General features: G+C 36.0%; 1 protein-coding gene across 4 annotated transcripts in view; it reads right to left on the minus strand.

Moving 5' to 3' along the window:
• The window catches only part of ATG5 (autophagy related 5), a 90,693-nt gene that overhangs the window by 30,492 nt on the left and 44,134 nt on the right, over nt 1–16,067 (minus strand). For all 4 annotated transcript variants that reach the window (XR_006014257.1, XR_006014258.1, XM_042017267.1 and 1 more), the window contains one exon: nt 11,593–11,687. Coding sequence is in view for 2 of the 4 variants with exons in the window: in XM_042017267.1 (XP_041873201.1) it covers nt 11,593–11,687 (95 nt within the window). In the remaining 2 variants the exon portion in view is untranslated. The remainder of the gene's footprint in view (nt 1–11,592; nt 11,688–16,067) is intronic.

Here is a 16,067-nt window from a genome sequence, read left to right on the forward strand (position 1 = left end):
GAATTAACAAATTTTCTAGAAAGTTGGACTTCACTGCAACTGCAGTTTCTCATTCTTCTCTACTACCACAAACCTGATGATTTGCAGAACAAATGAAGACTTTACTCTTTTTAAAAGAAAGTTTAAACCCTAACAATGATAGGAAAGTGACAGTGAAAACAAATTACACCACAGTGAGAAAGGTTAAAGTTACCTATTCAGGTATACTGGCATCGAGGAGAGTTACAGGTGACGGCAACTTTTAAGAGACACTTTAAGGCAGTGTAAAGCCTCACAGGATCAGAGACAAGCTATACAGTTACATACTGTGCTAAGAATTGTAACTCCTCCTTCCCTATCATCCTGGCAAAAAAAAAAAAAGGAGTTGTCAGCTTGCCTGGTCCTTTTCAGAATCAACACATCAAACACTGCATGAAATCCACAATTTAATTAGTCAGATATTTATACAGGATGCGTCTTAAAATGAAAAACATAACTCATGAACCACTGGGTTTTAATCTGGAAAAATCACAGTTACCAGTATTTTCATCAAGAGGACGGGATTTCGATTTTCTGCTTAAACACTCAGCTGCTCCTCAATATTCAAACAAATAAAAGTTACCATAAATACTGAACTCACAAAGTAAAAAAAGAATTTCTTACAATCCCCACATGTGTATAAGCTGGCAACCTAAAACCATAAAAGTTGAGACTTCCCTATATATTCTATAATATTTTCAGTAACTTGCCAAATTCATAATCTGTGCAGCTTTGTAATGAACAACTTTACACTAGAAAAAGCTCTCTTAATTTCATAGAACCATTTTGTTTAAAGTCATTTAAGCTCAACCAAGAAGCTTTAGAAGTAAGAGTTTGCATAATGATGCAAGTTATTTTATATAAAAAAGAACAGGAAAATTAACTAGTGCCTGAAAATAAAATTATGCAAATATTTGCTCAAAAATATTTTTCCATACATTTTAGATGTCTTCTTTCTAGTTTGTAGAAATGTTTTCCATAAAAAATCTCAATGCACAATGTAAAAGTGACTAACTGAAAAGTTGTTGAGTTGCTGTAGTCACAGAACCATCACAGCACCATGCCTCTCCAAAAGCAAGATACTGCAAATCCGCATCCGAAATAGTGGCCTTTCACTGGTGCTGAAAGGCTGGGGTTTTGCTGGTGTTTCAGGATGGGTATCTTTGACTTTTTTTTGCTTAATAGTAGACCAGACTCATTGAGTATTTAATTGTGGAGAAGACACAACAATGTTTCTGGGTGGGAGTTAATGGGTTTTTGTTGTTTGGTTTCTTTCCTCTTAAAAAAACTTTTAAAAATAAACTTCCATCTCTTTCATAAAGGTGATTTTCAGCTTAACAAGCTAAAGTACACACAAAAATGATCTCGTTTTATCTATTTGAAATCTGTCAGCTTTCAAATTTTATTAGTATTTTTTGAGCTTCTATTACAAGAGGCATAAAACATGACAATGTGATATGCCTTTATCCTGTAATCATTGCTCCTCTCCTTCAAATCTTCCAAGAAATAGAGGGCTTCTCCCAGACAACCCACTGCTTTATTCTATACCTTTGACAATTTTTCTATTTCACTTACTCTTTAAGACATTAGGACTGGAACAACATTCCAAAAAAACAAAAAGACTATTTCGAGCATTTCTTTAGTCTCTGCAAAGTCCATCAAGTAGATGCTCTAGTTATGACTTTGTGTGCTTTGAATAAGCCTGGCACTGCTTTTGTTAGCATTCAAAGTTTTGAACTGCTTACCTGCAACACCACATCCGTGTTCAGAGAACAAAGTACAACTCAATGTAAAACAGAATTAATTAAATTTTTTTTAATAAGAGAACCAAGTAATGCTTTTATATGTCCAACATGTAACTAAAACTCGTAAGACAAAAAGAAGAATACACGTTCTCAACACACCTACCCAGAATTACCACAAAAATTGAGTCACTGACAGGATGTACTGTGGGTTGCAGGACTAGTTGTACAATCAACAAACGTGTTAAATCAAATTATCTGGTTTTCCCACATTACATTTCAAATTTCTCTAATAAATTAGACATTTTCAGTGGCTGTAAAAGTTACAATATATGCCTGAGTTTAACCTATGGAAAAAAAGAAGAATTCTGTCACCTTTTTTTGAGTTTGTATCAGAATTTCTGCAGTTATGTTGCAAAAAAGATGCTTTAGTTTCCTCATTAAATTGAAGGTTTTTATCATGATGGACAGGAATTTTACACTCCCTAATATTTTTAAGAGGCTAGAAACAACAACAACAACAAAAGATTCAACAAACAGGCTACACTTTATACATTTAATTACATTAACTCCAGTCACCTAAATTAGTAGTGCAGAAGTTTATCCCTAGTTTGAAGCTGAAGATAATTCTATGAATAGATGCACATATGCTTTAATATGGTCATGCTAAATGTGTATTTGGTTACTTCTTTAAAACTCCTTAGATGGGGAGGTAATCGTCGTATCAATCACACATATCAAGGAAATCACAACATCAAGTAAAGTGAAAATTCTGTTATTGTTGAAAGCACTCCTAATAGTATTACACAAGCTAGAATGCCTTTAGGTGGTGTTGAACATTAATGATCACTGGTTTAAAAGCAAGATGAATTATGTGTTTTCTTGGTGGAAGCTTTAACAGACCTCAACAATGGCCCCCATAACATGTGGCAAGTATTATGCCAAGAATTGATGCAAGTAATAATGTCAAAATTATCTAGTATCTTAGCCAAGACTGTAGTCAAATTAAAGCCACAACTAGAATTATAAACACATCTGGAATAAGGTTAAAATTTTATGTAGTAGGGCTTATTACAGTTATGTCTAGACAATAATATTGAACCATTTTTGATCATGAACGGTTAAGGACTCTTCTCCTATCATTCATGGACAATAACTCGTGTCTTCCTTGATGCCTTTCATTGAAGAGAGCACACTTATGAAACAACTTCAGTTCTATCCTAACTTTGTACACAACTAACAATAGTTTAGCATTATTATAAACCTACAGAGAAATATGGCAACTATTTCAGTTAATTCTCCCTTACATTGTTGAGGGCAATTACTTGCTCATCTTTTTAAAGATTAAAGAACCATTTAAAATATCACCCTTTTCCATATTATTTAAACTGGCAGAGAATGCTTCCTTACAATCATTAGAAAAAACTTTACGTAATAGCAACAAAATGAGTAATTAGAACCATTTAAAATATTTGAAAGTTAAAGTCCTACCACATGTTTTACTTATCTGAAAAAGATATGTGTAGTTAGAAAGCAACCCTTAACAGATTAAAAATTTAATGGGCTGAGCACATTGTGACACTTCAGAATATTCTGAAGACATTGCTTCAGTTTCTGTAACTCCTTGTAAAGATGCATCATGTTGTCCACGTTGATTTTGCACTCACAGTATTTTCTGATATTCAGACAGATATACACATTGATGAGAACTCCCCACCCCCAAATATTTTCTTCTCTAGGCTGAACAGTCCCAGTCCTGCAGCCTTTTTTTCTCCTCTCACATTAGATTCAGCCCAATCACCTCAGTGGCACTTTACTGTACTCTCATCCCATAGTTTCATGTCTCTCTTGAACTGGAGAGCCCAAAACCGGATTCCAGGTGTGGTCTCACCAGTGACAAGTAGACTGGAGGGATCCTGTCCCTCCAGCTGCTGATAACTCTCATCCTACAGCAGCCCAGGACACAATTTACCTTCCTTGTCATAGGTCTCACTGCTAAGGCCCTGTTATAACTTGTGGGTCATTTTTAACAAGAGTATGTATTGCCAAAAGTTCCAATTCCATACAAAAAATTGCGAAAGTACCACTCAATAGGCTTAACAAGCATGTCTGACCACATTCTGGCTGTTGCCTGGTTTTTCAAATGATCTATCAAATTTTCTTGTGCAGGGAAAGTATTCTCTGAACAACTGAATTTGCATTATTTAATGTCAGGTGAATTGGACAGATCCTAGAAGCAGAAGGTCAACACTTGAGACACAGAGCAGACAACAGGCAACCATCACATAGCCAGAAATAGCAGAGACTAAATACAAAAAACAGCTTCAAGAGGCAGTTTTGTTGAGCCCTGAGAAGACAAACACACCTACAATAAAAGCATGGCCTCAAAGTATTACATTTCCTTCCCAGGAAAGAATTTGTATTTGTAACTGGTAAAATATCAACATATCTGAAGAGTCAGAGACAACAAATCAATAGTGCACTTCACAGCTGCAGCATTTTATGTGCACATGCAGACTTAAGGCTCACTTAACAAATGAGCAATTGAGTACTGACTACCTATGAAGCAAACAACTTTAGAAATGGATTTACATCCACAAAAGCAAACACTACATTGCTTGCTTAAGAGCAGTGAAGAATACAATACTTCATAAACCACTTTCAAGCTACTTTAAAACCATTAAATCCAATATTTCTCTGTAGTTTCCTACAGTAATGATTAACTAGCAAGAACTCCTATAATCAAGGGCAGCAAAATTTCAAAAATTTGTTTGCTAATTCATATTGTACTTCTAAAGTATGGTGTCATATCCCACTTCTTCATAGGTTTGTTCCATTCCACATTTACCTGTAGGGAATTTGCTTTCAGTCTTCTGGAAAGTGCAAATAGAAGTCTTGGTACTTTCCAAAAAACAGAAGCTTTCTCTATTTCCTAATCCTCAATTCTGTGCAAAAGTTAACCTGCTTTATTCACCTATTTTATTTAAAAATAAGTAAAGGTGGCACACTGATATTGATAAGTCAAAACAAGTACTGGCTGTGGCTTTCATCTACGCAGAGTTTTGCATCAGCATCATAGGCTAGCTAGGCTTAGTTCTATAGGCATTGCTTATACTGCACAGCCACAGAAATAACCCTTGAAGATGACATTCCTCATCTCTCTGAAGAAAAAATTCCGTATCAGCTTTTTCCCTTTTTCTAAGTAAAGCAGCTCATCAACTACTTTTTTTTTTTTTTAATTTTTCTATTACATCAGAGTACAAGAGCCAATCTCTGAGGAATACAGCTCCACATTAAGCTTCAGGTAGGCAAAGTCCCTTTTGCCACAACATAAGAACCTGCCCACATTACAAAGTATGCAGTGAAAGTGGCAAATCGGATTGTGTTGACTAAAGCAAGTGAAATGGAAAAGTAAAGTGATCACCTTTAATGATCAGAGGAAAGGCAGCAACATACTAAAGAGCAATGCATTTAAATTATAAGATCTATGAGTATCTGTACACAGACCTATCTCAACTGAATTACTGCTTCATTCCTTGTCTTCATCACAGCTTCTCAACGTATTGATATTCTTAAGAATGAAGATTCAAGGTTGAGGTAAAAAGTGCAGGTTTTTTTTTAATTGCATGCATACACTTATTTTCCTAACAAATTTAGGATTATATATAAATCTACAAGAGTACCACTTTAATGAAACAGTTTAGGGAGCCACAAGAATTCAAACCTCATGGTTTAAATTCAACTTGTTGCACAAACACTAACCTGAACTTATTTACACCAAACTCCATTCTCATAAGACAATCCAAAGAAAAGACAACAATTGAAGAATTTTATACAGTACCAATTGGTTAAAAAAGTAACAACTCATTTGTAATTGGGGGTGCGTAAGAGGTAAGATTAAGGTATTTTCAAATTGGCAACAGACTTTTTTTTCCCCCCACAAAGTGTTCATTATTTCATTGTAAGTCAAGATGTACTTTGACTTTAAAAAAATCTATAAAACTGTTTACACAAAGTTAATTTAGTAACTAGTAGGATTCTATCAGTTTTTCATATAATTAGATTCTTCTGAGATCTACGAGTAACTTAAGTATTGCAAAGATAAAAAAAGGATTTAAAAAAAAATACTACCCATTTTTTTCCCCAATATGCAGAATCGAGTATATCCTAATTTCTTTTAAACTAGATATAATGTAACTTAGAACACCTCAACAAACTGCTTCTCATACAAGCAAAACTACTTTATTCATTGTATAGAAGCTACATCTACACTCAACTCTGAAGAATTACTGTAGCTCCTAGTGACAAGCCTGAACTAGCTTAAAACCATCCAGCTTGGTAACAGCTCACACAGCAGGAAATCAACCTCAATCGAGGTTTTACAGCTCCATCTCCTCTGCATCTCCTTCCCTGAGCACTGTGCAACTTTTACAATAGCTTTGAACTAGGCAGATTGACAGATTTACAGACAACTTGGGCATATTTATGGAAACTTTAGTCACATTTTGACAACAAGTACAGTTTATCATCTCAGAATTTTTCTTTGAAACTCTGATTGACAGCTCCCATCCTGTACCAAGATTCTTAAAGGCACAAGAGGCTGATCTTGCACATGGGTTCCTTAAGTCTTCTAAGAGAGCTGCACGAGCCCTCCTTAATATAGAATATGTAAGAAAAGTCATCTTTAGCAGCTCTGGTTTGAGCCAGCTCATTTCATTGAGCATTGAGATGCATTAAGAAAAGCTTATGCAACTATGGAACCTCTGGTGGAATGTGGTGACAGTGACCTTCAACTCAAGGTGACAACTAGTCACATTGCTATTACTTTCAGCACAGAACAAAACAACCCAGTTCAGAAAACAAGTACATAAGGATCACACTGCCCCAGTGCAATATGTAATAGAAGGGTTTCTTTCTTTTTTCCCCCAAACATGAGGCACTAGGAAAAATATTACCTGACAAAGCTTTTAAACTTTCTTATTCATAGAGCTTTGATTTTGAAGTAATTTAAAACTGGTGAAAGTGTGCTACTGTTTCTTTAGTACTGAACCATCAATTATTAGAATAAATCAGAGTCCATTTGTTTATCTTCAGCACAGAAATTCAGCTGAGCCCAGTTCTGTTACACAAATCAACATTTCACATGATTTTCCCATTTGCTCAAACTTCTTCCTTGTAAAAGGAAGTTCTTAAGAAACAAAATGTCTATTTTCAGCAGGTCCTTTATTAAAACATCATTTTCAATAAATAAGAAAAAAAAATAAGGCACTGCACACACGTGTCTGTTCAAGAGCATTCTACACTAGCCAACAAAATGCTGAAACTTGCTGTGTTGTGCTGCCCTCTTCAGGTTGACAGCACTTATATTTTCTAGTTCTTTGCTTGACGAGTTATTGCATTGCAACTTCTTTCATAACACTTTTCAGATCTGAAGTTTCAAGTAGCAGCTAACTTCACCTGTATTCCACCAGTGCTTGAAGCACTTTTGGCTTAATATCCTATAAATATAAGCTTTACTTTTGCCCTTTTTGTCTCCCCAATGTCAATATTAATCTTGAGGATTACCAAAGTATCAGCTAGCGTTTGAAAATATGACTAAAAACCTACTTCAGTACTGATAAGAAAGTCTCATGACAAAAGGCTTAAAGAGTTCAATTGATTCAGCTTACCAAAGAAAGCTCCTGATATGAATCCATAAGTGAACTTGGGAGGTCAGAAAGTCACATGACTTTAACGTGGGGTAAGGCAAAACAGAATCTATAAACTGAAGTCAGACAAATTCAGACTTGAAATGTAATGGAGACTTTTCAACAATAACAACAAAAAAAAATTCATAATCTACTAGCACAAAAGGGTAGATTTATTATTACTTGAAAACTTTACAGGTAGACACAGTATCTTTCCAAACAATCTGTTTTCATCAGTTTTTTTAACAGTTGTCATAACATGGGCCAAACTGTGCCGTTGATTTGCATACTTGTAATGGGTTTTGCAGTTGCTTATCCGAGCTCTGCCAATTAAATGTGGAAATATGGATAAAACAGTCTTCAATTGCTTGGAAGTGGCCACACTTGAGCTTCTGATTCATTTATTGAGACAGATATTAATAATGTCTTAAAATGTTTCATTTCCCACTCCCACTTTGCTACTTTTAGAGGACAGGTCATGGTAAATATTTATGTCTACTTAGACATCTCAATACTGCAGCTTTGACATAAAGAGCAAAGTGTTGAATTTAACTGATATATTATTAGGTATGGAGATTTTCCCTCATGTTACAAAGGAAGATAAACATTCTAACAATTTGTGACTGTACAACTTAACTTTGAACAGGTTTTCCTATCATAAGTCCCTTAAAATGTTGAGATTAAGGCCTACTATGTAATTAAGCAATAAGATGAATAAGCTAATCAAAACCCTTACAAAATAGAAGCAAAGGAAATGCTCATTCCAGTATCAAATGAAGGAAGAAGCAAACAATCGCAGATCATCCCTTTTTGGGCAAGCAAACACACAACAGCCACCCTGCCTCAATCAATTGTGACTCTAGAAAAACTGAGGAGAACTTGTCATGAAGAGTTTTTGTCCATTTTTTTCCAATACTTTTGTAATTTTAATCTCAAGAATGAAATACAGTATGCCTCTTTAAATCCCATACACTCACAGGGCAGAGTCCAGAGAAAAGCAAGATGAAGTGAGCATGACATGGGGAGAGAGCAAGACACCAAAACTGGGGGATGAGTGCAAACTGAGTCCACAACAACTGAGACTCAAGAGTGTTCCCACAGCAGGCAGCAGCTCATCAGAGCAGTCTCTGTTAGCACATAGAGACTCCTCTCCTGACTAATATGCCCTGTCACAGTGCCTGGAGCCAAAGACTGATGAAAACTTCCAGCCACCTATCAGCCAGTTTGTTCAATTAGACTGTGAAACGTCAGCTGGTCTTATAAACACAGGGGGAAATTCCACAAGCCAAACTAGCTCTAGTACTGGACATGAAAAGCAACACTTGAATTCAGAATATACTCAAAATGTTACTATTATTTTCTCTCTCGCCATTAAAGAACAAATGCAAAAAGCACTCTATTCTACAGTACTATCAGATAAAAAGGCAAAAAAAGGTTTTGTGCACCTGCCAGCTGAAGACAAAGCAGCTTACAGCTCTGAAGTGATGAAGTGGGGAACTTCTTTTTTGATACATTGAAGTAAAAGTATCACAAAAATGTAATCACTATTTTCAAACTGTCTCTGGTAAAAGAAGTTTCCACCTATGTCAAAGGTTTATCTGGTTCAAGTTCCAGATGACACAGCTAACTGAATATGACAGCTGGCAGTAAAATCTCCAAGATTTCTTACCTAACTTTAAAAATTGCAAATGACTTGATCTTTAATGATTCTCAACCTTTTTTTTAATATCATCTACTAGAGATGCCAGGATGCTGGTCCAATCTTAGCTGCTATTCTTAAAAGAAGAGCTGCTGGACAAGGGTTTTTAAAATTACCCACGGTTAGTTTAGTTCTGACTTACCCAAGTACAATGTTCATGTTTTTGCCATTTCTTTCACCCACACACTCCATCAGATTTGGTCACCACAGGAGGTATGATTCATATTACTCTTTAGAAATGTATTTTAATAGACAAACTTTACAACTGAAAGAGTTTTTGAGTTTTTAAAATAATTAATTCTTCAGTGCAAAAAAAATCTATCGGATCACTTTATTGAATGCATTTTTTCTGCAGCAACTTTGCCAATTCACATTTAGTTGCTGCTAAGACTGTTTCTTCTTATGTGATATCATAATCTAGTATATTTCTTTGAAGGAAAACAAATTCATCCACCTTGTATTGCCAAAAAACAATGTAGACAGTTCCCTTCACAGAATTTCCTTCTAATAATTTGGGGTAATAGAAGGTAAGGAGAGGACAAGGAGGAGCTCTCCCCACTGAAGGCAATGCATCATCATTTCCTGCCATCCACCAGTGTATCATTAAGCATCTGTAAGAACACTGTGTGAAGACACACAGGGAATAAATATCCACTGCAGCACAAAATCAGGTTACATCAGGTGGGGATATACAAGCATCCAATTAGAATGCCATGCTTTACCAGCACTAATGCAAATTAGATGCATTCAGGGTGGTGGTTAAATACATCTGAAGAACACTTTAGAATCAGTTATTTTTCCATATGCAACTTTGTCACTAAGTACTGTAAAATTATGTTAAAACTACAGGAATTAGCTACTTGTTTGGAATTAAATTATAATCTCACCCTTCCTAAGGCTTTGTGAAAATTCCTTTAAACACATAGAGTAGTAATCAGTACACACACTAACAAACCAAACAAAAAAGCTAGAGACATCTGCATCCACTTTTTAAGAAAGACTGGAAATATTTAGAAATTGTAAGAGCAGCATTACTGAAAATAGTATAAACCAACCTTCTCAAAAGTTGTCTCAGGATCATCTTTATTTATGTTTGGTCTTCAATTCTTAGTTAGATATTCGGGGGTTAAACTATAGCAAGTAAGGGTTTCCAATTGAAAAGGTAATGGGAATCAAGGTAAGTACTACTGGTTCAAGTGATAGATTTTACTGATTTATTTATTTATTTATTTTTAAAAATCTTTACTAGCTTGAAATCATGTGGTATCACAGAAATCTTCCCTCACGCCTAGAAGATCTGCAACCTATTCGGACAGCAAAACCTCTTTTTTTGCAAACCCATTTACGTGATTTCAACGAAAAAACTTTTAAAAAACCCCACACCTATCAGAGAACAAGCAAATAACTTAGTCACCAAACAAACAAAATGCTTTGAGTACTACTTTTCGTGATACATACTTTTTGATTCTTATACAAACCTTGCCATCTGCTGCGATCTCTGACAAAATAACGGACTTCCGTTCTCAATCTAAGGTTTCATTATGACAGTAAATGTCTTATATCTAACACTAAAAGCTACCCCAGTCCCACTGCAAGACTGTATAGGCTCCTATGGTCATTATGACCTGTTACAAAGTAGTATCAGAATATTCACTACAATGAATAAAGGACTTTCTTTTCACAGCTAGAGGCACAAAACTTAAATACAAATAGATTAAAATATTCCAACAGAGCACAACTGTTTAATTTACAGAGAGGCTACACAAGTTTTTGTATAAGCTTTTAACCATATATTATTCCAAACTTCATTGGGACCTTAATGCTATAAAAACTAAGGAGATGTTGAAAAATTGTAATGATTCCAAGGAATATGTCTCCAAACAAAATCCTGAGAAAAATAAAGTGCTGGTGTATTAAAACAGGAAAATAAACCCCACATTCAAAGCTAGTTTTGGATTGTAAGTATACAATTAGAAGACAAAGGTAAGAACTAGATGCAAGACCTATGCCATTACTTCCACCTTAAAATGCCTACAAGAAAAGAAGCCCATACAGCAGTTGAGGGGAAAGTGTTGCTCCTGAGGTGTTTGGCTTAGACCTTTCACAGGGCATTTTGCATCTAAAGCACTCTTCATAGTTACTAGTTATTTTTAATAGCAGAATTAGGTTGTTGGATTGTTTTTTTAAAAACAACAGACAAACGTCATCTACACCAGCCATAGCATGTTCTCTACTATTACACACTTGCAACATAATGAATGTTAGTTACCTATTAGAATAAATACAGTCTATTTTGTTTGCTAATCCATACGACTCAAGGGTCCAGCAAAGATGAGCATGCAAAGTTTTGCCATAATACTAGAAAAGGAAACATATAACTCTGAAAACAGATTACAGTATATGACACCTCAGTGGAACAGTTTGGTTTTACTTTGTTGTCTCCTACCTGATAAATTCTAAATGGGATGTATCGAAATCCATTATCTTCTGGAGGATACTCCATGAGTTTTCGATTTATTGCCCAAAACTGCTCAAATTTATCTGTGAAGGTAAAATTAGGCTTTGTCAGTATCAAGAACATATTTTTTTTCAGCCTAAAGAGGTAAATGAGACACAATTGCAACAACATGCAAACTTTTCTTACACAAGTTTAAGCTGTATGAATTTATTTTTCCCACACATCTCTTCCCTATTTAGCCTGAAGCCAAAGGTAGGTCATCTGCATTCTCCTATGAAAACAGTGATGTGGTGATTTATTGAACTGAAAAAGAAAGCAACTTTAACTCATATTTTATCTCCCACTGTTAAGGAAATATTGGGCTATAAATTATGGATTGCATTACCTCAGCTAACAGTGCCTGTTTCTCCACTCCTTGCTGTTACTGGTCCATACTGTCTCATAGTCTGCTAAAAACATCTAATTGTTCTTAGCTATAGATGAACAATGGGTGTAAAGTACAGAGAAACTTAAGCAGGAGAAATACTTTTTGAGTGGTTTACATTTGGATATATAGATCTTAAAATAATCTGCAACAATGCATGACAGGATCAGAAAATACACTGCCAGATTTATGACACAACCTGAAAATAAAAGTTTATGCTTGAAACATATTTTTGTTATTATCCAAATAACTAGAGTTAGTACAATAGCCTGCACACCATTTCATGCTGTTCAGGCATTACAAGAACTGAATAGTTTATTACATTTAAAATGTATTAAGGACAGCACAAGGACAACTAAGAGTAATAAAGGCTTTTATACATGCAAATCAATTATTCAAATGAAGCAAATAACTAACATCAGAAGTGATAGAAAGGAATACAAAGAGCTAAGATGAATAAAGCTGATGCTAGCCTCACTGGAGAAGGCAGCTTTAGAAGGGGAAGAGCGACGGATCAATTTCCCTATAGGCCCTAACGCTCCAAGACACCAAGCACAGTGGATGTTTCCACAGAAGGAACACACAGTCTCCAATTTTCTCTCCTTGGCACAATGTTCAGCCAAGTCTTAAGAAGCTGGGCTCTTACGGAATATACCCATTACAGAATTCAGCCCCACCGAAGCAAGGTAAAATTCAGAAATGTATTCACAGGACAAAGGTTCTTCCTGCTTCCAAAAGTACTGATTACACTTAAAGCAATCGCAGAAAACAAGTTTGAGATTTGCTTCCCTCCAGCATACAACACAGGTGCCTGTCAGTGCACTAAAAGGCACAGGTTAGTATATATTGCAGGGTTTATAATACATTGCTTTTCCTGACTGAATGCAACACAAGGCAGGAATTTCCAAGAAACTGTGAGCAAGCTCCTGCCAGGTATGCTGTAGGAGCATTTCCCGATACTTATCTCAGAAAGTACTTCCACACCCTTGTTTCCCGATTAGCAGCAAGTGCCTCTTGACAGGCACTTACCTGAGCTACCGTCAGCACCACCAGGCAGGCACCTGCCCGGCATGAGAAGCTGCCTGGATGCAGGATGTTATCCCATAGCAGGGTGCTACCCCATCATTCACTGGGCTGGGAGTGACAGTGACACCCCTGGAGCAGACTGTAATCAAGCAATCCCACATTTGGGAACTCCAGTCTACAGAGTCAGAGGTTTAGCCTTAAAATGTCCAGCACAAAGGATGACTGCCTCCTCCTCAGGAACTCCTTCAGAGGGAAGGTGAGGATTTAGCATGCTTCCTTTATCCTCGGAGGCAGCACTGAGAATGGCTTGCAGCTTTCACTACAGATGTGTGAACAGGCATTCCACAGTAGGCACTGATAGATTTATACTTCAATTACCACTTCTAACTCACTTGAGAAAACTGTTTTGGCGATACAAAAAACAAAACAATCAAGACCTACTTAAGCTAGTGAGCTTCAGCAGACTTAAATAAGGAACCTCCATATTTGGAGACATCCTACTTGAACAGAAGTAAAACAAACATTAACTCAATTTACTTGTTTAATGCTCATATTACAGCAAATAGGAAAATTGGGTGAACAGCTTACTGTTCTCAAAATTCACCAGAAATGAGCAACACATCTTACGGATTAGAAGAAAAAGAAATTATGAACAAATGAAAGACTTATGTCAGAAGATTAAGTATATTGACCCTTGTGGCATGCATGTACAGCAAACAAGGGAGGATCTGGATCACAAAAAAAGTTCAACAGTGGTAATGTGCAGTTAACTCGCTTCTGTTCTTCATTGCTGCTCCCTCACCTCCCACAAAACATGCTGGAAATCAGGTAATCTTATTTAAGGCAGTTAAATTTAAAAATTTATCTCTCTCAGATTATTCTCTGAACACTTAGGCAGTGCTTAAGACAATCTATTGTTCGAAGTTCTAATTGTTTCTGTAGTTTCCAAATATAACAGTGATAAATCTGCAACAGTTGAATTATGAACTTGCTGCATTTTGTAATCAAGCATGTTCTGTCAATCCACCTGATATCCCAGGCATTTTAGCTAGACATAATTGAGTCGGGTATCTTAAGACAGATCTCCACTGTGTGTACAGCACTGTCTGAAGACCTCTAAACAAATTCCTCCTCACAACCTTATATTGTTGTCTTCCAAACATCTTTCCAGGGATACAGTATTTTTACTACAGGAAACAGAGTTGGGTGTAAGAGAACTAAGACAAATTTTTAAAGCAAGCAGCAGAAAAAAAGCTATCCAGTTTGCATACTGATATATACAACCTGGCAAGAGCTTTTATTAGCAGACTGGCTGACTGCCAGAATCCTAAAGCTCCAAAAGTACAAAATGCAAAAGTGACTGCTTTTCACAGAATCCTTAAGACTCAAAGCTTAAAATAAACAAACAAAACCCATAACACTGACGAATATCCCCCCCAATCTCTTTAAAAATCTAAGCGAAAGGATTCTTCCTTCTCTCATTTTTATGTATCAGTACCCCCTGTTTTTGCAAAATCTCAAGGAAGCTATTAGTGCTACAATGAGCTATAAGAACTCATTAGTTTATTGGCTAGACAAGACAAAGACAGAAGGTGCTGGCCAGAAATTTAACAATCAAAACAAAACTGAGTTTTCATCAAGCCAGTAAACAAGGAAGAGTTCTCCACCTATCAGCAAAAGCACTTTACACATTTGTCTCCCTCCCTCATGAAAAGCTTATGCAGTCTGCATGACACCTAAACCACCATAACAGTCAAATCTGATTTCTTTTGTTTTTCACAGTCCATCTGTTTTTAAGAAAGTGCTTGCTTGAAGTGTTAGAGTTTCTGTATTAGCAAAAAGCAGTACTCGCAAAAGGCAGATGTCCATATCTGAATAACAATGTTTAAAGTAATGACAGTAAGATTTGAACAGAAGTGAGATTAATGACAGTATAAAAGTTTCATGACTCCACTAATCATATTTCTTAAACAAGAGATGATAATTGCTATATAACTTTGCCTAAAATGAAATTTAAAAACTTCTCCATGTATTTTATGTCAAAGTTCAGAAAGTTTATAACCAAATAATTGAGAAGAGAAACTTATCAGCCAAGTCCCTTATATCTATAACTATTCATTTCTTAGAAATGCAGTCACTGAATGCCCAAATGCCAGACAGACATTAGCCTTCACTACTACAGAGATGCACAGAATCTAAGGAGAACTTTGAAATTAATCTTTTTATGTATTTTAAAAAAGTATGAGTTGGCAAAGACTTAGTGTCACCCATGACAATAATCTCAGTACACAAATTCATTAAGCAACAAAGTAAACTCAAACATAAATTTACAAATACAGTATGCCACATTATGCATGTAGGGTTCAGAAACCTATCAGTAAAATTACTCATGCCTTTAAAGTACCCATTGAAACAGCTGAAAAAACTACTGACACAGGGAAACGCCGAGACTTGTTGTTTCCTCCGTTAAACCAGACTGGAGATCCTTTAGTAGTCATTGAAATTAATCCAAATTTATACCTTGTTATGTTAAAAAGTTCTTGGTAATCCCATCATACTTTATTGTTAATAGACAGCAAGTGCTGAACCTCTTACTAGTGAGCAGTGCTAACTAAGGATTAGTCCAAGCTAAGGGCTAAAAGGTTGGGTCTCTTTTGCCCCTGGGTCTCAGCCTGAAATGTTCTTCAGGCAACCACAAAAATTAGTTTCACTCATACTAGCCTCTTACAGTCATTTTCTGAAACTCAAGTGCTGTCACGCTTCAAACAACTTGAAATTTCACATGGATCTTGAAGTTAGACACGTCTCCTTCACCCACATGAGGCTACAACAGGATGGATCACTTAGAGGGTAAAGGGCACTGCTCAAGTGCTCACCATCAACATGTGCATTTCACTGCAGCATAGCTTTAAATCTGCGTACACAAACAATCTGAGCAATTATCACAGAATGGAAAAATACATCTACAAATACCTTGCAGTGAGAAAAACCCTGGTAAGAGCATATAGACAGT

The sequence above is a fragment of the Corvus kubaryi genome, unplaced genomic scaffold (genome assembly GCF_017639235.1).
Source record: "Corvus kubaryi isolate FWS band 111438036 unplaced genomic scaffold, C.kubaryi_AGA036_p1.0 split3-73, whole genome shotgun sequence".
Lineage (NCBI taxonomy): Eukaryota > Metazoa > Chordata > Aves > Passeriformes > Corvidae > Corvus > Corvus kubaryi.